Source organism: Colletes gigas, unplaced genomic scaffold (assembly GCF_013123115.1).
Source record: "Colletes gigas isolate AHSC1104 unplaced genomic scaffold, ASM1312311v1 Colletes_gigas_Sc00024, whole genome shotgun sequence".
Lineage (NCBI taxonomy): Eukaryota > Metazoa > Arthropoda > Insecta > Hymenoptera > Colletidae > Colletes > Colletes gigas.
In genome coordinates this window covers 3,442,405-3,468,649 of record NW_025106653.1, presented here as the reverse complement: position 1 = coordinate 3,468,649, position 26,245 = coordinate 3,442,405, and the positions used below count along the sequence as shown (strand labels likewise).

Sequence of the window (26,245 nt, the reverse complement as noted above, 5' to 3'; positions counted from 1 at the left end):
CTTTTACACGATATATTACACAAAGGACTGCTAATGATTACAGATGTATTGTATACTAAGGTTAGAGAGAGAAAAAGAATACTGAAAAATGAATTGAATCCCATGTTCGAGACACTTTTGAGTAATCGTTGTGCGACGTTGGGCTGGGACGTGATTTCATGTATACGTCATATCAATATGTGTTGTATATATTACGTGTACAAAATAACAGCAAACGTATCCCTAACGTTTTGAAGTATAAGGTGGTACAATTTTAACGGGACGTTAAATTATTATTTCTTAAATGATTATTAAATGTGCTGTAATAAACATAAAGAAAATGTGATACAACAATGTCGATACTGTCGTTTAATCGTAATATTATTATGTATAAAATACTGCTAACGCGATGTCATTGGAGTATATCTAGTAACTAGGTGATGCAATTCCATTGAATCTTTTAGCGAGATAAGGTATAATTGATTCATTAATTCCTAAAGAACCTATATTACGCAACAAACATACAGATTATACATTGCAATGTGTATAATTTGAATGTATTTTTAACGTAATCATCGTTTCGTGGAAGGTATTTAAAATAAAATACAACAGTATCGTAACAATTGAATTCAAACTTTAAATTATATGACTTATATTGCTGTTAATTGCAGCCTATAATTTAAGGAACGTACATATCCTAGATACCCAATTTCGCACAATAATTACATTTTTATTCGAGGTTTTATTAAAAAGTTCTAGAAAACGATCAAAGAATCGTCGAGAATCTTCGTGAAATGTCCACCGGCACTCGAACCTTCTGCGCATCTATAAGTAACCATAGTCATGGTTATGTAGATATATATAAGCTGCGCAGAAAGCGAGTCCCATCAGTATAGAACAGACAAGCGAGGAGTTTGCATCGTCGGCGTGCTATTAGCAAAGTTAACAAATATTCTCGAACTTGTATTAACGTAAACGAAAGCTAAAAAATGAGGTCACGAATGACAGTGATTCCAAAATTATTTTCTCACTGGTGGGAAACATTAGAGCGACCACACCGGTTGATCGATCAGCATTTCGGTAGATCGCTACGACCGGAACAATTTTTTTCCTCAGTTTTTGACAGACCATTACTCAGAAGATTTCCGCTCAGTTATTACCAACCATGGATGGAAGAATACATGAAAGAAGATGAATGTGGTATGTCCGTAGTGAAAAACAACAAAGATAAATTTCACATAGCACTTGATGTGAAACAGTTTAAACCTGAGGAAATAAACGTAAAAGTCGTTGACGATTACATTGTCGTCGAGGGTAAGTTTCTTTCTTTAAAACGATTCTTTCGAAAAAACGTAAGGTTATATTGCAACTACGTTTCTCATATGACGCCACATTATGATTCGAGACGCATTCACTCCTAACGACCGTTGATTCTTATAATAACACAAATTACTTGAATATTAATCATCTTTAACCATTTACAATATATAAAAGTATTGGAAACAACAAAAACAATATTCTTTCGACGAAAATTTATTTTTCTTTAAACTGGGAAAATGTTAATTTTACACTCTACCGTAACGAATGCATCGCGTGTTGCAGTTTAATTTGTTATTGATAAATTATAATTATTTTTGCAGGAAAACATGAAGAAAAGGAAGATGACCATGGAATCATCTCGAGACATTTTGTCAGAAAATATTTGATACCCGAACAATGCGACCCTGAAAAAACGACGAGTATTCTGACACCAGACGGCGTTTTAACAGTGACCGCACCAAGGAGACCAGAATCGATCGAAAACAAAAAAGAAAGAGTGATTCAAATTGAACATGTGGAAAACCAAGAGGCAGAAGGCGAACCTGCCAAAATAAAACAGAGGCAATAGAAAGATCCTCTGTATTTCTTAAAATATTTAGTATTTTCATCGTTTTCATATCGTTCATTCTCTCATAGAATACATACATATGCATGTAAATATTTATACTTTGTTTATATATTGCATAAACATTTGTAACCATGTAAACCTACATTAAATGAAATAATTATAAAAACCATGTATGTTTTCTTCTTGTTTGTTACCCTTTTTTAATTTTATTCGATTATTTCGTCTATACGATGCTTCTTTTCAGTCGAACTGTTATTCCGTCAAGGTTATGTTCCGTTTTACGATTTTTGTTCATATAATTAAAATTAGCCATAGGTGACACTTTTTTACTTATACAAAATACCAAAATTATTAGAAATGGATGGTTAATGCAAATTGTTTTGTATACATCTATATAACGAATGATTATATGTATTGTTGAGCATTTATGTATCAGGACGGGCAAAATTTTAGAAGCCACCTTGGATTTGCAAATATTACAATATCACTTTGTATAAACATCCAACAACTTTGAAATAATTCGTAGGATTTGCTGGAAATGATCTTAACCCTTTGCACTTCATATAATTTTATAGTAAACATAATGCTAGCTCGAGGTAATAGATATAACAATGAAAATCAGCGATGTACGTTCTCAAAATTTATTTTGTTCTATCTTACATTAGTTTGTATTACGTTTATAAGAAATTTTTAATGCCTTTTGAATGCAAAGAATTAAAGAATCGTACATAACCTACATGATTTTTAATACGTTGACTGTTTTGGATATTTGTTCAAATTATAGTGTGAAGTATAGAAATATTCGATAATTCAATAGTGTGTACCTTATTTTACAGCATTTTGAAATAATAATAACATTATTTGCAATTTGACAAGCGTTAAGGTTCTTTCATTGTAAATGATTTTACAGCACGATACGTGTTTAAAATGTCGGTTATCAGTGACTACCATGGACAGTCACGTATTAAGCTATCGGTCTATATGATTACGAAATTTATGTAGGAAATTAATCTCTGGCGGTACTGCGATTTTTTATTTAAAGACAGTAACTATTGTGCAATTTAATGTTTAAATAATTTGAAAATTTGCAGTAGTTATGGCCACTTTCCTTTTGGAAAAGTCCCAATGTGTTAAAGAAATTTAATAAAATATTTTTAGGTACTATTATAAATGGTTAATGACAAAATCGAATGGGATACAAACAGCATTAAAACATTCTTGAAAAATAAAAATAATATTTAAGTAAATTCCGTGAATATTATATATTTCTTAAAATTGTTTATAAAATATAATAAAATAAGAAATAAATATTTAATAACACCAAAAATCAAAAAAATTTGTATCTTACAGTTACAAAAAGCATTCAGGATACAATTCAAAGAAAGGTAATTAACTGCGTAGTTTATTTACTTATTTATACATTATTTAAAATAGAAAAAAAGTACAAGTCTTAAATACTGGCAGATAGTGAGCGTACACACATTCACAATTTTATTGAAATAAATGCATAAAATAAAAACACTATCATTTAGTTTTACGATCTATCATCTATCGCTTCCTTCCTTCTCCTACCCTTTATGTTACAAGCATAAAGTTAATGATACCTATACTTCGCTTGATACACGAATGTGTAGACATAAGGTTCATGGTTTTAACATAAAGGGGATGACTTGCAATCTTCGAGCCTAACTTCGATCGATTTTGATAATGAGAAATGCTGATAGAAAATGAACACTAACAATGAACAGTAATTATGTTTATATAGGAATAGAATGAATGGTAGAATATTCAAGGAACCACTTCATTTCTTCTCTTCTTCCTCCTTGTTTTGTGGCTGCTGTTGCTTCGCCGGCTTTGTCTGAAGCGCCGGTTTACATGTATGCTCGATTTTAATTACTCTCTCATTTTCAACTTTCGGCTGATCCTTCCTCGGAGCAATGATAGTAAGCACACCATCAGAGGATAGCTTCGACGCAACTTGATCGATGTCGCATTGTTCAGGAATCGTATATTTCCTGACAAATTTACGCGAGATCCAGCCATGTTCGTCGCGTTTCTCTTCGTGATTTGCCGTAACGACGACTAAATTGTCAACAACCTTGACGTCAATTTCGTCTGGCTCGAACTGCTGGACATCGAGCACAACCTGGAACTTGTCTTTGTCTGCCTTGACGGTCGAAGCTCCTGCTTCACTCGTGCGAAGCCAATCAGCCCATGGTCTGTAGTACGAAGAAGGTTTTCTTCGTGGTTGCACGTATAATTCCAGCCGGCTTGGCGTTAACAATTGTTCAGGTTGGAGACCCAAACCGAAATTCTGATCCATAAGACGATGCGGGCGTTCCAGATCCTCCCACCAGTCAGAGAACAGCAACGGTCCCAAAGACATTTTGCAGTTATTTAATTTGATAACGTTATCGAGATATTAACACAATTCTGCTTGATAATGCACTGAAGCTTTGCGCGAATTTGCGATGTTCACTGCTCTGTTGCTATGGCAAAACTAACGACACCCGGCGTCTACCGGCTGCTTTTATATGTTGGTTCGCGCATGTCGCGACGTTTCTCGAGGCTTCTAGAACCGAGCGATTATTGAGTGGCTTGGTATGTAGATACATGACAGATAATTTTAACAAGAAGTTTTAGGATGTTTATTGCAAAAATTTTATATTTTTCAATGTATCCACCTGTACTGTTAGTATTGTTTTGTCGAAATTTTGGCCTTTTATTGATGACTTTCTGAAAGGGTATAGCCGAATAAGGGGGTCAAATGTGCCCCCAAACCGAATGGAACGAGCCCGGGGTCATTCGATAGCAAAAAAAAAATAACCCATGTGTGCAAATTTTTAACTTGAAATCTCGACCGTGGGGGTAGTAATGGGGTGAAAACGAAAATCATGTTTTTGAATTATTTCTCTTGACCTATTGAGTAAAAAAATGTAAAAAAATTCAGAGACATTTCGGGTACCGGGGCACATACTTTGGGAGATTTTCAGATTTTTTGATTGAAGAACCAGGTAGTGAAAAATAAAAAACAGCAAAAAATGCCGAAAAATGCCGATTACGTATTGAAGGAGGCCCGGAACTACTTTTATACTTTTACAGTAAACAGGTATTACTATTACTATTACTCTCAATTTTTTTCAGATTTTTCATTTTGGTGCGCCGCAGTGAAAAAAAATAAAAACCGAGTTTTTCCTCGTTTTCTGCGTATTAGAGTAACTTACACGTTGAATTTTTATGCATCCTTCAATATATAAGTGTTTTGTAGACTGTTTAATGTTTCTACACTAAGCAGAATTACATAACAATTGAAACAAATAAAATAAAGCCAACCGTTAAGCGCAATATATCCTAGAAAATCAACGATATTTTCAACGGCGTTGATGGGGCAGTTGGTAGAGTGTCCGACTGCTGAACCGCTGCAAGTTTTTTTACCATAGGTTCGAGTCTCTCTTCTGGACTTAGGATTTTTTTTCCTTCATTATTTTTTTTTTCAAATTCTAACTATATAACAATGCTTTATATTTATTTATAAATGTTCTGAAAGCATTTTACAAATATTTTAACCTGAAATATGTATAAATATAGTTTTGGAGTGTTTTTTTCGTTTTTATTTTTTTTGTCAACCACGATTATTGTTTAACATCTCTTACACTGAAATTAATGTGAAATGTTAGTTTTCAAATCTCTTACCTTTGACTACTGTGAATGGATCGGAGCAGAAGATTGTATATTGGCTTACTATTACTTCTTCTCGCCCTTCGATCAAGCAGATCTTTCCTTCTTTTTCTCTTTCTTTGATAAATATGAATGTTTGCTACGGCTTCAGTATCTAACGTAGACATGTAAGGGCCATTCCACGCCAAATCTATTAACCCACTCTCTGCCAATGATACTTTTTTCTAATAAACCCATTTTTAAGTACCAGTTTGATCGTTTCATGCTTATTTTTGAATGAAGTATCATTGCTCGATGGAAACCACGGGGAAAAAATTCTATTTACGGGAACATACCAATTATCACAAGCCATATCTTACTTAGCGGAAGTTATGGATGAAGATAATAATATAATTGTTCGTTGCCTTAAGCAGACAAAAAATATTATTAAATGTGAAGTGAGATCGCGTCACATCAATAGTAAAACATATAGATGTTACATTAACTACGTACCAAATTCAATTGGTTACTCCGGGATTAAACGCTATTGTTGCGAATGTGCGAATGGTAACCGTACTGTCGGTTGCTGTTCACATGTCGCAGCAATAATTTATTATTTATCGCATGCTCGGTACCTTTCACGAATTGTACGTCCTGCAGAAATTCTGAGTAAATTATTTAATATCGAACAAGTAAATTCCGTAATTAACGTCGACAGCGACCAAGATTGAGCCATGCTTTTTTTTATTTCCAACACTTATGTCCGCCATTTACTCTCATCCGATCCATGTAATCACTTCTAACCCATCCTTCGCCTCTCCTGATGGAAGAAGCCCACCACCTTCCCGTGGTTTCCATCGAGCAATGATACTTCATTCAAAAATAAGCATGAAACGATCAAACTGGTACTTAAAAATGGGTTTATTAGAAAAAAGTATCATTGGCAGAGAGTGGGTTAATAGATTTGGCGTGGAATGGCCCTTACATGTCTACGTTAGATACTGAAGCCGTAGCAAACATTCATATTTATCAAAGAAAGAGAAAAAGAAGGAAAGATCTGCTTGATCGAAGGGCGAGAAGAAGTAATAGTAAGCCAATATACAATCTTCTGCTCCGATCCATTCACAGTAGTCAAAGGTAAGAGATTTGAAAACTAACATTTCACATTAATTTCAGTGTAAGAGATGTTAAACAATAATCGTGGTTGACAAAAAAAATAAAAACGAAAAAAACACTCCAAAACTATATTTATACATATTTCAGGTTAAAATATTTGTAAAATGCTTTCAGAACATTTATAAATAAATATAAAGCATTGTTATATAGTTAGAATTTGAAAAAAAAAATAATGAAGGAAAAAAAATCCTAAGTCCAGAAGAGAGACTCGAACCTATGGTAAAAAAACTTGCAGCGGTTCAGCAGTCGGACACTCTACCAACTGCCCCATCGACGCCGTTGAAAATATCGTTGATTTTCTAGGATATATTGCGCTTAACGGTTGGCTTTATTTTATTTGTTTCAATTGTTATGTAATTCTGCTTAGTGTAGAAACATTAAACAGTCTACAAAACACTTATATATTGAAGGATGCATAAAAATTCAACGTGTAAGTTACTCTAATACGCAGAAAACGAGGAAAAACTCGGTTTTTATTTTTTTTCACTGCGGCGCACCAAAATGAAAAATCTGAAAAAAATTGAGAGTAATAGTAATAGTAATACCTGTTTACTGTAAAAGTATAAAAGTAGTTCCGGGCCTCCTTCAATACGTAATCGGCATTTTTCGGCATTTTTTGCTGTTTTTTATTTTTCACTACCTGGTTCTTCAATCAAAAAATCTGAAAATCTCCCAAAGTATGTGCCCCGGTACCCGAAATGTCTCTGAATTTTTTTACATTTTTTTACTCAATAGGTCAAGAGAAATAATTCAAAAACATGATTTTCGTTTTCACACCATTACTACCCCCACGGTCGAGATTTCAAGTTAAAAATTTGCACACATGGGTTATTTTTTTTTTGCTATCGAATGACCCCGGGCTCGTTCCATTCGGTTTGGGGGCACATTTGACCCCCTTATTCGGCTATACCCTTTTCGCTAAATATTTTTCTTTCAATGTTAAAAAGACTGACATTACTGATTCTATGATTTTCATAATTTGTGAAATTACAATTGTGATTGTAAAAGCTTGATTTGCAGTAACTGACCTTTGTTCTATTCTCTATTATCAGAAATAAGTTTAGTACCACCAATAAAATACTTAATAAAAATATTAAAATTAAATATTGTTAGATACTTCATTTTTGTATTGTGCAAAAATTAAAATATATATGCAATAATTTATACACAATATCGATTACAACATTTCATACAAACTGATATACGTATGTATAATAAAATTATTTACGAGTTTTCTAGTATGGAAAGTATGGAAAATAATATTATGAAACATAAGAATAATAATCTTTGTAATACGTTTGTAATCAATTTTATTTCGAACACATAAATGAAAACATAATTTGTGTTTCAATAACATACAGTGTTTACATTATTGACATTAACTAATTTAAAAACTATTCTTTCTTAGTTTAATCGTTTGCATGCTTTTACTTTTAAACATTAATTGTTGAAATGTATATTTTCTGTACTGAAATCTTTGAAGTATGCATATAATGTACTTACATAGGTACGTTTCCAGCAAATTCTGCATAACGAAATCTCTAGCACTGTATCTGTTTTGTTTAATCTTTGAGAAAACTTTAGAAAACATACAGAATTACAAAAATTCTTCTTCAAGAAAGAATATTTTTCATTTATCAAAAAAAAATAATTTTAAGAAATTGGATTAAAGGTTAAATTAACTTTGTTCAGAAAGTGCGCGAAAATTCGAGACGTGTGATTCCTTGCGACTATACATGCCATTGCTTAGTCATTGATCCGAAAAAACATGTTTGGAAGCACTTTTTATGTAATATTTACACTGAAGTGAAACATTGTGAATTTTAAATATTCGTAATTGCTTGCTAGTTACTTTTAGCATTTACTGTTTCTCGAAAGTTCGATTTCTGGATAGTTCTAGATGCATGTTCGATCACTAGTACCCCCTCTACATTCTCGAGGCGTGATGAATATATATATTTTCGCGAAGCGGCCATTGCAGATAAATTCAAAGAAGCAGTTGACGACAGCGTTCGTTAGCGTGAAACTTTTGCCGCGTTTAAAGTGCAAAACTATAATAGCATTTATTTGAGAAATTAAGAAGAAAGCAAAAGTTCCACAAGAGAGAGAGAAAGAGAGAGAAAAAAACCGAACATTTTAAGCAAGTTCGTCATACACCTATTTTAACAGAAGCTACATTTTGACGCCGACGGTTGAACAAGTACAAGAAGAACAATGTCTCTGCTACCTATGTTATTCTCCAGTTGGTGGGAGGATTTGCAGAGGCCTCATCATATCTTCGATCAAAATTTTGGATTGTCTTTGAGCCCCGAGGATCTACCGTCTTCTGCATTGTCACCTTACGAAAATGATATTTTGATTCTGAAACCTCGTCGTCGTGGTTTTCAAAGATACCATCCCTATGACAGAAGCCTAAATCGTAGATCCAACGGAACATCTACGCTCGAAGCTGATAAGGATAAATTCCAAGTAACTTTGGATGTTCAACAGTTCGCTCCAGAAGAAGTGACTGTAAAAGTCTCGGGGAAAAATGTAATTGTTGAAGGCAAACACGAAGAGAAACAGGACGAGCATGGTTGGATCTCGAGGCAATTTGTACGAAAGTACCACATACCAGAACAATGCGACATTGATCGATTAGAATCAAAATTATCTTCCGATGGTGTCTTAACCATCACATGTCCAAGGAAACAACCTGAACCAGATGCAAAGAATGAAAGAATCATTAAAATTCAGGCTACAGGGCAGCCTGCTTTAAGAGATGACTCAAAACCAGTAGAAAAACAAAAAGAAGAGAAGCAAGTACAAAGGAATGCTACGCCACAAAGAGGGCAACAAGAGAAGACTGTGAAAGCAGCTTAAGAAAGACTTATTTAAATAAGTGTCTCCTTTTTTTTACAGTATTCTATCATTTTATTTTTCATTGATATAATTGCCACTTTTCATTTTATATTAATACAAGGAATAGTTAAATACATTATTCATATGTCATTCACATTGTTCCTTTATAATTGTAAGCTTAAAAATAATGTTTTAAGGATTCTAAAAATATGTACTGTACTGTTTTAAGAGAACTGCTTTTTTTGTATTACGTCATACTCGATAAGATTAGTTTGTCCTATAATTTTGTGTAATAAATAATGTTTTTGTATAATTGTCTGTATTTATTTCTCATCCATTTCCTTCATATATAAATTGTATTTATTTTTAAACCTTAAAGAAATGAAGGGGAAGGGAGGGATTGAATGATATGTTATTTTTAAACGAAATAAAACGTATATATTTAATAAATTTTCTACAAGATGTAACTGGGCAAATTTGGGTATAAATAATCTGAACAAATTGCAAAAGACAATCGTTTATAAACATTCATATAACAAATTGCAATTACAGATTTTTAATAAAAAATATAAAAGTTAACGTTTAGCATTTAGTATAAATTTAAAAAATTATTTTATTTGTCGAACAATGGACGGCAGTTCAGTATGTTAGGTTATTTACCAATTGTTTAAGCAAAATAATACAAAGTAGGCAGAAATTGTTACTGCAGTTCGTCATGTAACTATGGTCGTAATGTTTGGCAATAATCTTTTTGTCTACTCTATATAAACAATACATTATACATATATATATAGGGTTAGGTATTTAGCTATTTCAAATGCCTCATCCTATATTAATAGATGCAAATATTTTAATAGAGTTTATGACATTATTTGTTAATGTAAAAATAGCAATATTTAAAATTTATAATTAGATCTTCTGGACGGAATGAATATTTTATACAGTCATATTATCTATTTGTACGAATCTAGTGTTATTTAACCTTAATATTTTTTAAATATTCTTTTTGGTATTTAAATATCAAGAGTGTATGGGATTCTGAAAATATCCGAGATTTCCGAAGATATTCGGGAGGTAGATCCAGAGGATTCACGAAAATTTGAAATAATGGATTTTATACTTGTTATTTTCTCGATCTATTATTTTCATAACACATGTTGCAATTTAGAAAATTTGTAATAATTTTTTTGAGGATTCTACGGATTCCCGAATATCGTCGAGAATTGCAAGCATTTTTGGGATTTCGTTTCTCGAGAAAATTTCCCGATCTAGAATTTTCGGGATCCTAGACACCTCTGTTAAATACTGTTTCCATGAAATGATCATATTACACTCAGATTACAAATTATGAAAAAGTATATTATTATTAGTTTCATTGCAATTTTTATGAAAATTTTATTAGTATTCTATATTTATTTTTTGTCTTGTTTTGTATTTTTTATTCAAAGTGCTTATTTACACTATATACAAGTGTAACAAATATTAAGGGAAAAAGTAGAATCAGAAGTACCACTTCAATTCCATTGTGCTTCAGTTATACATAAATATTATTGAAACTGAATTTGTTTAAATTATTTCAAACTAATTTGATAAAAATGTAAACCTGAGTTAACCAAGAATATGAACATTTCAAAGATCATATTATGATGTTCTGTGAATATTTTAAACAGTAATTTGTATCGCGATACCTATGAGCAATAATAAAGCTGAAACAGTCATAGTAATAGAACTGTTACATCTATGATCAAAGTAACAAAAACACCATGTTACTTCGTCGTAATAATCTCTGTGAATATCTAATTGTGGAATGGAATTATTTACGTAATGTCCTAATCGTATATTCTTAGCAGCTGGTCTACAACCCTCGTATCGATCAGCTGGAATGTCTGTTCTAAAACTACGAACAGAGCTCAAACACTCTCGTGTTATGATAGTCTCGGCTGAAAAATATGTAGCAATGTAGTTGTATCAACTACCAAGGGATATCTACTGTCATTTAATATTTAAATATACTATAACACGACATGTACCTCCTTTTCTTTCAATAATTTTTACACACTTGTCATCATATTCTGGACAAGTTTCTCCCCAGTACCATAACCAATTTAAAGGTGTGCCACACCCAGGATGATTACTGTTACATCTGTAACAGTATAAGCTTTCTCCTGCAAATATGATACACGTTACGTTATAAACATGTGAATTAATATTAACCACACCCTTTCGTACGATGTTAACTTAAATGTTGTTTACCTTTGGCAATAAGTAAACTTAAGAAGAAAACAATAAAAATTGATTTATTCATTCTCATTTACGGAAATAATAGTATTTTACAATTTATTTAACACTAAATTAGGTTGATAAATATATTACTGTAACAACAAAGTAATTCTATACTCTTTCCGTACCGTGTAAATGACGTAAACCCGCGAAACCGAATTTTCATGTAGGTACCTAGTGTAGGTACTTTTACATGGTATATTCTGTTTATTTACAGCATATAGTGACCCTATAGTATATAGTAATAAACAGAGGCGACACATCGCTCCTTTTGTAATAAAACGGTGGACAAATTGTTGTTTTAGAATATGGGCAGTAAGGCAGACTATAGACAGGGTTTAGTATAGATCTATCATTTAATGGGATTTCATTCCTTTATATTTTAATTCGCATTCTGTAATTTTGAAAATATTTCCTGCCCATTTGTATTAGGCAGGAGACAATATTACAGAAGTACAGAACATAATTTAAGTTCTATAGGGAATGAAAACACTCTCGTGCAGTGTTACCAAGCGTCAATATAGAGGTGGGTTGGTACCCGTGGAGCGATGAACTGCTCTGTTCGACGAGGCGCGAAAAATAAAATTTATAAAATTTTCAAATGTAACTTCAACAATTTTATTTATTCAGACTTTTCGATAATTTTGATGTTCGCGCTACTGTCTCGAAAATTGATCTGATCTTCCGCGAAAATTTTCTCGTGGTCCTCGACGTTCGTCCCTTCTCTAGTTAAATAATATCCTGTGAGAATAGTAAAACAATAGAAAAGAAAGTTCTTATTTTTTAAGTTACATTAACACAAATGATAATCACTTATAGTTCCTTTTATAGTTACAAAAATTTCTGTAGTTCTACACTAGAGTGCGCTGCAGTGCGATTTCAGCCATTTTATAACTAGACGTAACTGTGTAGCTGTTCGTGCTGCCACCTAAAATTTAAATAGCGCGTCTCGGAAGTCGAAGCCCCAAAATTTAAAAGTTTATATTACAAAAACAAAATTCCGTATTGTTAAATGGTCTCTAAACAATGGCAGTGATTTGATTACAACGATAAAAACAAGGGGAGAAAATATTCAGAAGGGCGAACGAATATAATAAACACAAGGACAATACAATTATCATCAATTTAATATGTAGTCGATGATGTTTTTGTTATTAAATACAATGTAATGTACAATGTTGTGCTTGAAAATGATTTCTTCTAATAAAGAACCGACAATAATGTAACCTTTTATATTCGCTAATTAATCGTATAATTTCTTTTATTTTCAATTAAATCGCTTGAATAATTTCATTTTTAATGCGCGCGCGTTTATCATTAGTGTAGTTTTTACATAAAATTAGCGACGATTGATTTATCCGAGGATTAAATGGGCCTCTATTCTATTCACCTTTGGCTAAAATTTTATCTTACTTCAAATCCGAAAGCAATAATATTAACGTTCTCAATTGTTATTTGAAAGTGATGCAATTGATCATTAATAAGTAGCCACAAAAATTAATGTTACGTTAGGAAAAGTACGATCGTCGTATTGAACAGCCTGTTTCAAAACAACGATATTAATTCTTTCTTGCATTAACAATAATCAATCGGTTACGAAGGGCAGTTCAATATATATTTTTCAATACTTCAAACGAAAGGAACAATTTCAAGTAAGATATTAAGAGAATCCATCAGGGGAACTATAAATCCAGTTTTTACAAATTACTTTAATAGTAAATAGTAATAGCATTGATTTTTTGATTTATAAATATGAAACGAGTCAAACATTTTTCGAACGTAACGAATACGATAAGAAAATTAAAGATGGCGGACATAGTCAAATTGTAGGGTGGATCCAGATCTAGAGGATCTATTGGGTTAGCCAATAAATAATCTTGGATTTCTGCAGCAAGATATAAGAAGTGTTTGTACTTCAAATTTTTATTTTTGAAACGCAAATCAAAGAGAAAGGATTAAGAATTTTTTAGCAAAATACAGAAAAGTATACTTGTTTTTTCCTGTATTTTAAAAAAAATGACAACTTTCTCTTACTGGAAAATTTCGAGATTACTTTTTGGACAACCCAGTGTGATCTTCGATCGTAACCGATTGAGAGCTTCCTTTCTCCGATCGCGCTGAAGTCCCTGCTCGAATTATGATACATAAATACATACATACACGTACATAAAACGACGTAAGTTTGATGTACAATCGCAGAACGTTAAATGGCATTCGACACGTCGAGTTCGACAATCGCATTGTCGTACCCTTTCCTGTTTCCTTCAGTCGTTCGATCGATCGTTCGCACATTGTTTCGCTTAAGTGTAGGGCAGGGGTGCCCATTTACACGCCACCCGTTAACTCTTTGAGGCGCGCGTTTTAGCGAGAGATAAAAGGCGACGGAAATGCGTCCCGACGTCAGCGGGCGACGTCGGGCTTAAAAACGGCACGCTAAACAGTGCAGTCAAACAGGAACACGATTTTTAACAAGTGTCACACCTTTCAAAGTGTTTTTACAATATTCAACTAACAAACCCACAGATTTACAAGACTAACGTATTTGTTCCTCCGGATTACAACGACTTCGACACCTCGATGAATACCTTAACAAAATGGACTATTCAAACCTGGGCATTTATCACCGATGACTTTCAATATTTCCAGAATATCGAAATGCTTTTAACGACGAGTTAATTCCTTCTTATCGCTTAAGACGGAGAACAAAATGAAGCCAAAAGAATTTTTTGGTGCCATGAAACGACGAAAGTGTTACTAAGCAATCTAAGCAATCTTTCTATTCATTTTTTTTTATCATACCTCACGGTACGTTGATGTATTGGTTTTTTAAATTTAGAAGCGTCTGTCTTAAAAATTTCAATCTTGTTCGCCCCCTCCACGAATAAAGATAATTTAATTTCGATTTAAAAATACTAATCTTCTACACGCAGATAGGTGTGATTACTTACAGCAAAATCGCGATCGTTGGATTCTGTTTGCTATAGTTTCGAATGTAACAGTGAAGGTTGGGAACTAGTGACACATGGTATACACACATTACTGGTCACATACATGAGAAAAAGCAAGAAATTTTCTTTATAATATGATTTTATTAATATGACTGCCATGGTGGTCACCGGTGACCGGCACTTGTTTTTTCAAGAAATCGACTCTGTACGTATATGTGGCCAGTAATATACACATTCATCTATGTTCTACGATCAAAAAATTCTGTTTCAAGCCCCAAATAGAATCGCGAGAATGTTTCACAAGAACATGAAACTGAATTTAGGAACGAACGAGGACACCCCCGCGGCAGGGAAAATAAAAAGAAAAAGAAATAATATTATAGTCTTCTAGATCTCTAAACGAAACGAGCGACTATTGCTGCTATTAGCTGTACACGTTAAACGAACCGTTTAATTCGAGCTTCATCGATATATTCTCTACATTTTTCTGTGCTCTTTCGACGCACCGTTTCTTATTTTTTTTTTTATTTTTTTTTTTGGCGCGACTACGTTACACGCAGTCTGCGCTCTTTCGTTAACGATTAACATCTCGATAAAATTTCACGTTCGTGCTCGAAATCGTCGCTACAAAAATCTGCAGGTTTAAAATCTCAAATCGTAACAAACTTAATCGATAACGTGACGTATACGTAATACGTGTATATATTATATATATATTTCTTTTGGTTTTAATTCTGACGACGAACGCTTAATTGTCGTCCATTTCGTTCGACTTATTGTTTTGGCATTTAAAAGAGATTTCATACGTTTTAAATGTTTTCGACATTTTTAATGTATATTTCTTCGCTTGGATTGATAATCGAAAGAATTTAATTTTTAAATAAATAGTTGGTAACTCGTTTCAACTAATTCACTTCGTCGATTAGTAATTACGCCAATTAATAGCTTAAATACTGTAAGTAGTTGTTGCAAACAAATTTCTTAATGGGAATGCGATAAAAAATTTGAAGTAGCTCGATAGTAAAATGTTTGAAAATATTTTTCACGTAATTTCTTGCGAACGAAACAATCGGTTTTAAATTACTGATTGAGAGGATTAAATCAGGTGATCAGACGTTTCGATACTCCACTTGTCATGCTTCAATAGCGACACGAGCTTCTAATAGAGTCGTATAACTTTGATTACTCATCCAGCTACATCAATCGGAATTAATTGCTCCTGTCTGGGTCTCTTCTTTCGGAAACAAGAGGTTTCAATCACATTTATAATATACAACTAATGATATTATTATGTATTTTGTTCTTTTTAAGCTTTGCAATCTGATAAACGAAATTATTACGAAATTTATTCGTAACAAAAGCCTTATTTCGTGCACCGAATCACGCTGCTTCGTCGGACAGGATAGGTTGAAAATTATGGCACAATCGAGGAGAAATTTACACTTTCAAAGAACACGAAAAATCACGTCTTCTCAAGATTCTTAAAACTCGAGAGAATATAATTTGCACTATTTTATTTTTTCACATTGTACAGACGTGTCTAAAAAATCACGTCTTCTTCTGATGTAACAAAATTTAAAAAAATCGGGAGAATATAATTTGCACTATTTTACTTGTTCACACCATAGACACGAGTGTTATATTAAACTCAAAAATGTAGTCTATGGAGACTCTGTATACAATTTATAATTTTACAAGTGTTCACCAAAAAATATCAAAGTTTTCCCAAATTATATCACGACCAGATATCGATTCCACAATAAAAACTCCCATTTGCACCAAAATTTGTCACCCATCCTGTCCCTATAATCTTCAATACTCCACGAGTTACGATGGCCTGAAAAAACAATTTCATTGATCAAAAATCATACGAATCGACGATCCAAGAGACACCGTATCTCATTTCCACGTATGGAAAATGGCTTTCGTGTCCTTTTTTCTTGTCAATGTCTCTCCCCGTGTTTCGTTTTTTTCTTTCTTCGAGCACGCTGAGAGAGAAATGGAGATAAAGAGAGATAAAGAGAGAGTAAAGGGAGACGCGTTCGGTTATCAACGGCTCCTTAAATGTACTCGGCAAACATTATCCAATAAGTTACGTTTAACACGGCGAATAGGAAAGGGAAGAAGACCCGCGAGACACGATCGATGTTCAGGGCGCGCATCCGCGCCCTTTGGGCCGGTGTCGGGCCTGGCGGCGGGCCTGCTGGCGATTTCTGCGATCGGCCGGACAACAACATTGCGTTTTCCTGCGTGACAACGATCACAACTTGAACCGTCGCTGTGCAGACGTCGCTTCTGTGCCTCGGAGACTCGGAGAGATCAACGCGCGGTAGAAGCGATCGAACTATCGAATCGCCGCGACAACCGGGATTCTTTCGTCAAACTAAAACACCGCATCTTTGGTTAAACCATCCACGTGAAAGCAAATCATACAAATAATAATCAATTTTATAAAGATTTACATTCAGGCTAATTATTATCTTCCTTATTGTGTTAGAAGTGTATTTTAAACGATTCAGTTTCGGTTTTCAGATTGTTATCCGTTTAAAATTACTACTAATAAGATACTTATTTTTCTAAGAGGAAGTCTATGGAAATAGTAAAGAATATTTGTGAGATATATGGAGGAGATTCTGAAAACTCTGATTTAGAAATTTTGGTTTAGAAAATGCACTTGGTCGTGTTCTAGGCGAAAATAATTTGCAAGCTTCCACTTGCCACAACTCGTCAAATTTCATCGAGGTATTCAATCTTGACTCCAAGTGAAATTGCAAATAATAAAGTTTTCTCTCAGGCCTTATAAATTAATAATAACACATTCAAGACACATGGTACGAGTAAAAATGGCTGAATCACACGTGAATCGACTGAAAAATTGCAGTAAAAATTTCAGATAATAAAGTTTTCTCCCAGGCCATATAAATTAATAATAACTGAACCGCGGATGTTTATGCATTTATGAGAAATTTTTATTCTCAGAAAACTATAGAATGCGCTTGATATGCAAAAATATAAGAAATACTTTAAGTCAGATACGAATTATTATATTTAGGGGTGAAAACAACCCTCAATAAAGCTTCCATTTCATTAATTCTATTGATAAAAGTATGAATTTGCATAAAGATCCGCAGTCTAATAAAAACACATTGAAGCCACAAGGTATGTACGAGTAAAAATGGCTGAATCACACGTGGATCGACTGCAAAATTGCAGTAAAAATTTCAGATAATAAAGTTTTCTCTCAGGCCTTATAAATTAATAATAACTGGACCGCGGATGTTTATGCATTTATGGGAAATTTTTATTCTGAGAAAACTATAGAATGCGCTTGATATGCAAAAATATAAGAAATACTTTAAGTCAGATGCGAATTATTATATTTAGGGGTGAAAACAACTCTCAATAAAGCTTCCATTTCATTAATTCTATTGATAAAAGTATGAATTTGCATAAAGATCCGCAGTCTAATAATAACACATTCAAGCCACAAGGTACGAGTAAAAATGGCTGAATCACACGTGAATCGACTGAAAAATTGCAGTAAAAATTTCAAATAATAAAGTTTTCTCTCAGGCCTTATAAATTAATAATAACTGGACCGCGGATGTTTATGCATTTATGGGAAATTTTTGTTCTCAGAAAACTATAGAATGCGCTTGATATGCAAAAATATAAGAAATACTTTAAGTCAGATACGAATTATTATATTTAGGGGTGAAAACAACCCTCAATAAAGCTTCCATTTCATTAATTTTACTGATAAAAGTATGAATTTGCATAAAGATCCGCAGTCTAATAATAACACATTCAAGCCACAAGGTACGAGTAAAAATGGCTGAATCACACGTGAATCGACTGAAATGAAGCACGATTTGGGCGAGAAATCGAAATCGAAGCGATGGCGGACACCGTCGTTCTCTTAATTCCGAGGCACAGAAGCTGTCTGAGATGCTTGGATCTTCATCCAGGCGTTACCTTAGTGGCGATGTCGAAGATTTTGTCGAGCTTCGCGGCGGTGTCCGTGCCGCTGGAGGACGACGGCGGCGGCGGTGGCGTCGGTTTCGCGGCCGGCGCGTCCGAATCGCCGAGCACGATGTTCACCAGACAGTACTCCATCAACGCCATGAACACGAAGATCGTGCACACGGACATGAACGCGTCCACCGCCTTCAGGTACGAAACCGGAGGCAGGGACGCTTGGCTCTTCGCGTGCTGCGTGGATAGGGTCAGCAGGGAAGTCACGCCCAATGTCACTCTGGCTGGCGCCGCTTCCGGTTTTATCCAGAACGAGACCCACTACGCATGCAACACATTCCTTATCAAATAAACTTAGTAAAATAAGAGTAACAATTTAGTGACGGGAAACAGGAAGGTAAAGAATTAAAAAAATAGAAAATTTTTACAAATACAGTGGTGGAGAAACGTACCAGAGAGTTCTTTGTTAACGAGAAATAATAAAATTTTACTGCAGTTTTAATAGTTTTGTTGATCTACAATCAAATAAATAGAATTACTGAAAAAAGCACTGTCTTTTATTTTTTAATAGTAAGCTTGGAAAGGAGTGCTCTGAAGTACTTCAGAATACCAGTCAGGTGTTTAAGAAGTTCACTATGAAATTCTATGACAAAATTGATGTTAAATAAGAATAACAAAATTTGTTAAGTTATTGAGAAAAATGAATAGAATTAACTACTTGGCTGGTTGCTAGTAAACATGAAATTATTAAGGACGAATCTGACGAGTCCTTCTAGATCGAGTTTTGCTGGAACAGAGATTTCTAATGGATCGTTATAAACCACGAAAAATAAGGGAATATTCTATTAACAATTTACGAGGATACTTTTAAAAAGAGCAAAGATTAAGCTCTCAAACTCACCGACATGATGACGATCAGACAAGTAGGAACGTAAGTGTGAAACAAGTAATAGCCGAGCCTACGTTTCAGGACGAAGACTACCTCGAGGCAAGTGAAATTACCTAAACAATAAGAAAAGTTTTATAGCAAATATGGCCCATCAAGAAAACCTGAATATTAATCTACAGAATAATAATATCTTTTTAAAACTTTTTCAAACTGGGAGGCTCAATAATTCCAGTCAATTTTCATCCGATTTACTCAAAATTTTGTATGGTGATTTCTATCACTATCCTCTTCAGTAGGAACAATTAGTTCCTACGTGGTGTTAAAAGAAATATTGACTTTTTCAACAGATATTTGAGATCTTCCACCATATTATAATAAATTATTATTGTTATCTCTACGTGCAACCGAAGCAACTGTCTTGTAATTAAAAAAAATTTAAAAATAGTTCAAGAAATGTACTTTTGAAGGAATTGAACTACAAAATACAAGTCCAACAAAGATCCTTACGTCACTGAAAAGAGAAACCAGACTGGAAATCAGCATGTGAGTAACAACCATAATAAGAATTTTAGAAATTGCAAATGTAACTATTGCAACAAACCTGGCCACAAAGCAAGTTATTGCTGGCACTAGAAAAGTTCAACAACCTCAAGCAAATCATATCAATGAAAATGACGAGGTGTTTATCGTGCATGGCCAAAATAATTGCAATGAAGCGTTTACAGTTAATACCAAGAAGATAAAATGGTGTCTCGACAGCGAGGCTCTCACATGTGTAATGACAAAATGTTATTTTCACAATTGAAAACTGTTACTCGTTAGAACATGAAACCTCCCCAAAAAATTCTCGAGAATTGCTTTTATTTTCATCCGTCACAGTGGTTTCTCCCCTCAATTCCAACATTTAGACCCGCAAAATTTCTACTGCGATCGACTGTACATAGAACACCGCCATTGTCTTTGGAATATTGTCTTTTTAAAGTGTGATCGTTCGCGCGGGAAACGCGACTCGCTTCTTCGGGACGATTTCGTTCGTCGGTCGTTAATTAGGTCGAAGGGAAAGGCTCTCGACGGTATCGCGGGACAAAAAGCGCCTGTCGGGGAATAGAAGAACCGTCACTCACCGGTAGAATAGACCTGCGTGCAATCGGCCGTGTAATTCTTAACCAGTTGCAGCTGAGGCAGCTCGATGTTCTCGTCGACGACGAGTGGCACGTCGGGATCCCACTGGAAGATCATTTCATCCGTGGTGTGCGACACTGTTGACCGAGTTGTTTTGTCCTTGTCAAATCGTACACGGGATTCGTAGCGCAATTGCTAAAAGATCTTCACCGATCGGCCCTACCACGAGATACGTCGCTCGAAACCCTTAACGATTCCCTTTCAACCGGAACCACCCGAACGGATCGAACAACGTCACTCAGCCGGCGGAAGTCAGCCAGGAACACCGTTTTCGCGTTCTCAACGAAATAATCGCGCTTTCGAAGCGCCCGGGACTTAAAGTCTGGCTCAGTCCAGTAATTCGTTCGAGCTTACTGTTAAACTTAGCGTATAGAAAAGTGTCCTGATCAATACGGTCGAGCCTTCAGGAGCACCAAACTTGTCGAAAATATTGTTACTAGGAAATGGAGAAGTAAAAGTCTGAACCAGCCTGTACAGCAACTGATGAGGGAGAGTTGCCAAAATTGGTGGTACAAATCAGATCAAGCAGATATCATATTTTTACTGTTTATACTTACTAATAAATGTAATTTATCAAGATTAATTAATCAGATAAAGTTTACTTGTTCGTTTCATTTTAATGGAAATATTGTCCTATTTTATTTGTATCTGTAAGTTGATCCTTGTAACATACACTTAAAATGAATATCAATATTCTAAAATGACTTTCACGAACAACGTGAGCACATGGAATAAAATGAAAAACAAAAATAACACTGCACTATATTTTTGTAAGCTATATAATTGTTTCTGTTTATTTAACACTTTGACTGCCACGTCACCCATATATGGGTGACAAAGCTTTTAACAGTGAAACTAAAACAATTTAAAATGTTAAAATGTTAAAGAAAATAAATTTTAATAGGCTTTGTAAATTTTAATGAGGTTACGAAAGTAACTATTACGACAACTTTTAAGTTGTGTAATATACCATTGTCTAAAATCAAAGTTTTGGTTTCGTTGACAATTTTAGGATTTTAGACTGGCAGTCAACGTGTTAAAATGTTTATAGCATGCAGAAGACGATACATCATCAGTCAATGTTTTATTTATACTTTTCGTGATTCGATTCTTCTTTCTATTCCAATAAATTGTAGAATAACAGTTTTTCAAGTGGAAACGTCAACGCATAGTCAGACGGTTGCAGCGACTGGCCAGGCGCGTCTGACTATTTCTCGATATTTCTACTTGAATCGATTGTCAAGTCTCGTACTACTTATTCTACATTTTCTATCTCATTTTTTCACGTAAAATCGAACTAATTGAGCAACTCTCCCGCATGTAAAATCGTGCCTCCTGATAATTAATGGAAATAGAAAATAAAAAACCGGGAAACAAATCGTCGATTTGTATTTCGTTAAACGCGAGCAAAGAGGTTTGAAGTTTTGGAGAAGTAACACTCACAGCTTTCCATTTGCAGCTTGCATTCCTGCGTGTCGTGAGGGTAGATCAGGAAATTCATGGCGCAGGAAAGTTTTAGCGTTAATCTGAAACAACGATGCTCTTTTTTCACGTAAAACTAAAGGAACAGAGATTTCGTGCAAGAAACTATCTCGGGAAATCATTTGAAAGATATTATAAAGCACAGTTAAGCGAGAAATATTTAAAAGAGATATCAAGCAGAGAATTTGAAAGAAAAATGAATACACGAAAATAGTGGAAAGTGATTGTTAATTGTATTTAGTGATTCGAAAAGCATTTCGACTCTTACTTGACCATGTACAGAATAGTCTTGTCTTTGTACAGCCACAGATAGTGATTAGGTATGGTCATCGTCTGGAACGTAACGGATTTGGCGTTCTTGAAGAACGAATCCGGCCTCCACATGTTCTTCAGCCAGTCCACTTCTAGTAATCTTAAATTATAGAAATTAAAACGATACTCCATCTCTACTGTCGCGACAGGAACTCCCCGTTCATGCATTTCTCAGATTTAATCCGTCATTTCGTTGTTTGTTAAACAATGCATTGATCCATTTTGCAAAATTATATTTTTATAAATCACATACCTATATTCAGACGTCATATTTTCTGGTAGTCGCAGCCTGTTGTCTTTCCAGGTTTGAGCGAAAAATATGTCGGCTGCGTAAGTCTAGAAAAGCGAATCACGATAATCAATAATTCCACGTTTATCGGTTGTTTGATTAAATTTACAATATCCTCGATAAATCAGAAAATATTTTTCCCAACTTACGAAGTAAAGAAAAATCGAAAGAACGTTAATATTACGATAAAAATATTTTTTGAAGATGAAAACTGCATTTGAGGTCGAATTTAGGATATCTATTATACGAATATCATTTATTTGATCATTTGTTTATCCAAATAGAGACAATTGGCAGCTCTGGAGACACGAGAGGAAATTCTTATAAATTCTCCTATTATTATTTTAAAGCCACAATGGCGTAAAGTAAACAATTCCTCGAACATCCTCGATTAATTCGGATAATTGAGATCGTAATGTGCTTGAAAGTTGGAACTTTGATTTTTATTATACACGGTACCATTGAATTCTCGTCGATGGAGTCGAGACCCATAACGGTGACGTGAAAGTAGACTACAGTAGCTTGTCCATCTTTCTTGGGCGGTCGCATTTTATCGTAAAGTTTCGGGTCCTCTGGCAAAAGATCGTAGAACTCCAAGCTCCTCCTGAAATTGCAAGTCTCGCTCTGAATTTTAACTTAATCGAACGAACTATACGTCGATCGTTGGAACAGCTTAAAACCATTTATCAAATCTTCTTATATTTTAAAAATCAATTTAAATACTCGATCATAATAATCGACAAATCTATCATGTAAATCATGTTTTCAATGTTGGTTGGTACAAAAAAAATTTTACATATATATATTTGTAATTTAGTCGAATCTAAGATGGATCCTCTTGAAGTACATAAATAATCTAAAATAAATAAACCACATTCTAAACAGAAATTTAACTGAATATTAATTTCACAACCAAAAGAATTCAACTCATTTCGTCGTACTTGACAACAGTTTCTCTTTTTTAACAAAAATTGTAAATACTAAGATTTAATAAATATTCCCAAACTGTTCCGACGGTCAACAAATCTTTCATTCAATTATCGATTGGACAGCACTAAAAATCCAAATCATTATTAGCTTCATCGATCATTTATTTATTCATTCTCGTATTTTTCCATGTATGTTGCCATTAGCCAGCCATTTTGCAACAAAATATTTCAGATTTCGATCTTGCACGATCAACCGAACGATAAATTATAGAATCTAAAGAGGATTTAATCTTCGAAAAGATGCTTTTTTCCCTTTCTGCGAGCACTTCATTCCCCGTTTCAACGTCTCCCTTTCCGCGGAAGAAGAACAACGCCGTGGTTTCACTGGGCGGTTTCATTGTTCGCGAACACATCGTGCACGAGTCACACACAACCCAGAGTGTCACGATTCGAATCACAAAAACCCGGAACCGCTTTTCGACGCACCGTCGCGCCCGTTTCTTGCACTTCGTTGAGTTTTCTTTCAACACATTAGCACGGCTGCTTCGTTTCACGCGCGTTAACCGCAACTTATTACTTTCGCGCGAGATATCTCGAATCGAAACCGTTCTCATTAATTGGCCTACACTTTCGAGCACCACACGCGCAACGCACACTGCACTTCGCACGAATGTCCACGACTCTCGACAAATAATGGTCGATTCAATTTAAAACTCTCGTTGAAATTCTTATTCGAGCACGAAGGTACGAGAAGCTTGAAATTGGTTAAAATTTTTGATGCAAATTAGAATTATTAAAGGGAATTAAACAGAAAATTAGCTCAAATTGCTGTGTGTATCTTGAGATGTTTGTTTTGGTGATTAAAATAGAAATTCATTGGAAAAAAAATAGTAATCAGTGAGACATAGGATTTATACTTGAAACTCTTATTTGAGCAGACACGAAGGTACGAGAAGCTTGAAATTGGTTGAAATTGTATGTGGAAATTAGAGAAATTAATTTAAATTGCTGTGTGTATCTTGAGATGCCCATTTTCGTAATTAAAATAGGAATTCATCGAAAAGAAATAGCAATCAGTGAGACATGGAACATGAGCTTCTTCTTGAAAAGGTCTCCAGAATCTTGTCGAAGAAGTTCTACATTAAATTGTTGTGGAAACAGAAAACGTGATGGAGCAAATAGCAGAAAAATACTACTTAATAAGAGACATACTTTAAATTTTCTGGAAGTAAATAATTGCAGGAAACATAGATACTTTCCAAGCTCCTCGTACGTAAAGAAACTTCTCACTGCTAAAAACTAGCAACAAACGATCAGAAATACCCAATCTTGCAAATAAACTAAAATAAAGAATAGTAAAATCTGTTGAGGTGCAAAAATAGTACATTTAAGGTACAAAAAGACTAATATTTTAGTGCAGTTTCGTAGCAAAAGAGAGCTTCAAGTTCGAAGACTCTTCTTCGAAGAGTTGCATCGAAAAACTATTTGCAAACAAAAGGAAAAACAGAACCAAACGGTCCTAGAGATATGAACGGGGGTAAAAGTTCGATTCGTCGAAGCACGACACAGGATGAACCGTAGATCCGAAGAAGAGGAGCCCGTTGGCGCGCCAAGATGGCCGACGTGTCGGCTACCAAGGCGCAAAGTGGCCATCGCGATTCTTACTGGGCGTCCGCGGCGCGTCCGAGCAGAAGAAGAAGCACAACCGAGGAAAGGATTGCGGAAACCATGCCGCCTCCATGTGCCTCGTCCATCGACATCCTTCGTCGGTTCCTCCTCAGCGCATCTTCCTCGTACCAGAAGCGGAAGGGAACCGAGAAGCAGCGAGAAACGGAAGTGACGCGCGATAGGATGGCGAAAAAAGAAAAAAAAAAACGAAGAAGTCGAAGGATGTAAAAGAAAACTAATTCGTAGTCCTTCGACGACGAGAGACGCGGGGCTCTGGCTGTCGGCCCCTTTAGCCTTTTCTCTCCCCCTGATACGTTTTATTCCCCGATTCGCGAGGACGTGCGACCGTCGACTGACTTCTTCAAACGACTTTGCCGAAGCTGCAGAATCCTCATCGTCGGCCGTAGAGAGGCAGAGGTGGAGGTGGCTCGTTGGTAGCGGTGGTGGTGGCGACTGAGGTGGTGGACCAGCATCGATATACCTCGCTGCCACCCCGCTTCTTCCTCTTAACTCGATACAGAGGGAAGAAGAATGGGAAGGAGGGGCAAACTCACGCTCGTGACGTACACGAAGACAGGTTGGAAAGGGTCGAGAGTATCGCGGAGGACCGCCGTGGAAAAAGAAGTGGTGGTAATCCCTCTGGGGTTTCGTACCGTCGCGATGCCGCCACGACACGAATTTACCCCAATGCGGCATGTCCGCGGGCATCCTCCGATTGATGCCGTAATCGCGCACTTCGAACACACTCGC

General features: G+C 35.0%; 5 protein-coding genes across 6 annotated transcripts; 2 read left to right on the top strand and 3 right to left on the bottom strand.

Annotated features, from left to right (window-relative positions):
• Positions 1–859: 859 nt before the first annotated feature.
• Positions 860–1,967, top strand: LOC122401414 (protein lethal(2)essential for life-like). The gene is made up of 2 exons (XM_043403518.1): positions 860–1,293; positions 1,620–1,967. The coding sequence occupies exons 1-2, from the start codon at positions 969–971 to the stop codon at positions 1,865–1,867; spliced, it is 573 nt and encodes a 190-aa protein (XP_043259453.1). The 5' UTR covers positions 860–968; the 3' UTR covers positions 1,868–1,967.
• A 1,274-nt stretch (positions 1,968–3,241) lies between these two features.
• On the bottom strand, positions 3,242–4,360 carry LOC122401333 (protein lethal(2)essential for life-like). The gene has a single exon (XM_043403411.1). The coding sequence runs from the start codon at positions 4,251–4,253 to the stop codon at positions 3,669–3,671; it is 585 nt and encodes a 194-aa protein (XP_043259346.1). The 5' UTR covers positions 4,254–4,360; the 3' UTR covers positions 3,242–3,668.
• Positions 4,361–8,685: 4,325 nt separating this feature from the next.
• LOC122401406 (protein lethal(2)essential for life-like) lies at positions 8,686–9,854 on the top strand. The gene has a single exon (XM_043403506.1). The coding sequence runs from the start codon at positions 8,915–8,917 to the stop codon at positions 9,560–9,562; it is 648 nt and encodes a 215-aa protein (XP_043259441.1). The 5' UTR covers positions 8,686–8,914; the 3' UTR covers positions 9,563–9,854.
• Positions 9,855–10,020: 166 nt separating this feature from the next.
• Positions 10,021–11,951, bottom strand: LOC122401383. The gene is made up of 3 exons (XM_043403468.1): positions 11,795–11,951; positions 11,572–11,706; positions 10,021–11,481 (listed from the first exon to the last, which is right to left on the bottom strand). Exons 1-3 carry the CDS (start codon positions 11,850–11,852, stop codon positions 11,204–11,206), a joined length of 471 nt encoding a protein of 156 aa, XP_043259403.1. The 5' UTR covers positions 11,853–11,951; the 3' UTR covers positions 10,021–11,203.
• A 4,199-nt stretch (positions 11,952–16,150) lies between these two features.
• On the bottom strand, positions 16,151–25,790 carry LOC122401418 (glycine receptor subunit alpha-2). 2 transcript variants are annotated; one of them, XM_043403528.1, is made up of 9 exons: positions 25,493–25,790; positions 23,358–23,502; positions 22,863–22,945; positions 22,566–22,709; positions 22,259–22,341; positions 20,758–20,892; positions 19,646–19,746; positions 18,745–19,065; positions 16,151–17,015 (listed from the first exon to the last, which is right to left on the bottom strand). In XM_043403528.1, the coding sequence occupies exons 1-9, from the start codon at positions 25,585–25,587 to the stop codon at positions 16,830–16,832; spliced, it is 1,293 nt and encodes a 430-aa protein (XP_043259463.1). In that variant the 5' UTR covers positions 25,588–25,790; the 3' UTR covers positions 16,151–16,829. The 2 variants fall into 2 exon arrangements, with proteins under 2 accessions (XP_043259463.1, XP_043259464.1); XM_043403529.1 differs by having other exon boundaries at positions 16,151–16,982.
• Between the last annotated feature and the right edge of the window lie 455 nt (positions 25,791–26,245).

Coding starts and splice junctions, on each gene's coding strand:
- LOC122401333 (XM_043403411.1), bottom strand. CDS start 4,253: ATGTCTTTGGGACCGTTGCTGTTCTCTGACTGGTGGGAGGATCTGGAA.
- LOC122401406 (XM_043403506.1), top strand. CDS start 8,915: ATGTCTCTGCTACCTATGTTATTCTCCAGTTGGTGGGAGGATTTGCAG.
- LOC122401414 (XM_043403518.1), top strand. CDS start 969: ATGAGGTCACGAATGACAGTGATTCCAAAATTATTTTCTCACTGGTGG. Junction 1,294..1,619: donor CGATTACATTGTCGTCGAGG/GTAAGTTTCTTT, acceptor TTATTTTTGCAG/GAAAACATGAAGAAAAGGAA.
- LOC122401383 (XM_043403468.1), bottom strand. CDS start 11,852: ATGAGAATGAATAAATCAATTTTTATTGTTTTCTTCTTAAGTTTACTT. Junction 11,707..11,794: donor AAGTTTACTTATTGCCAAAG/GTAAACAACATT, acceptor TCATATTTGCAG/GAGAAAGCTTATACTGTTAC. Junction 11,482..11,571: donor AATTATTGAAAGAAAAGGAG/GTACATGTCGTG, acceptor CATATTTTTCAG/CCGAGACTATCATAACACGA.
- LOC122401418 (XM_043403528.1), bottom strand. CDS start 25,587: ATGTCGATGGACGAGGCACATGGAGGCGGCATGGTTTCCGCAATCCTT. Junction 22,342..22,565: donor ACTATTCTGTACATGGTCAA/GTAAGAGTCGAA, acceptor TCGTTGTTTCAG/ATTAACGCTAAAACTTTCCT. Junction 17,016..18,744: donor TCTTCGACATCGCCACTAAG/GTAACGCCTGGA, acceptor GTTGTCACGCAG/GAAAACGCAATGTTGTTGTC.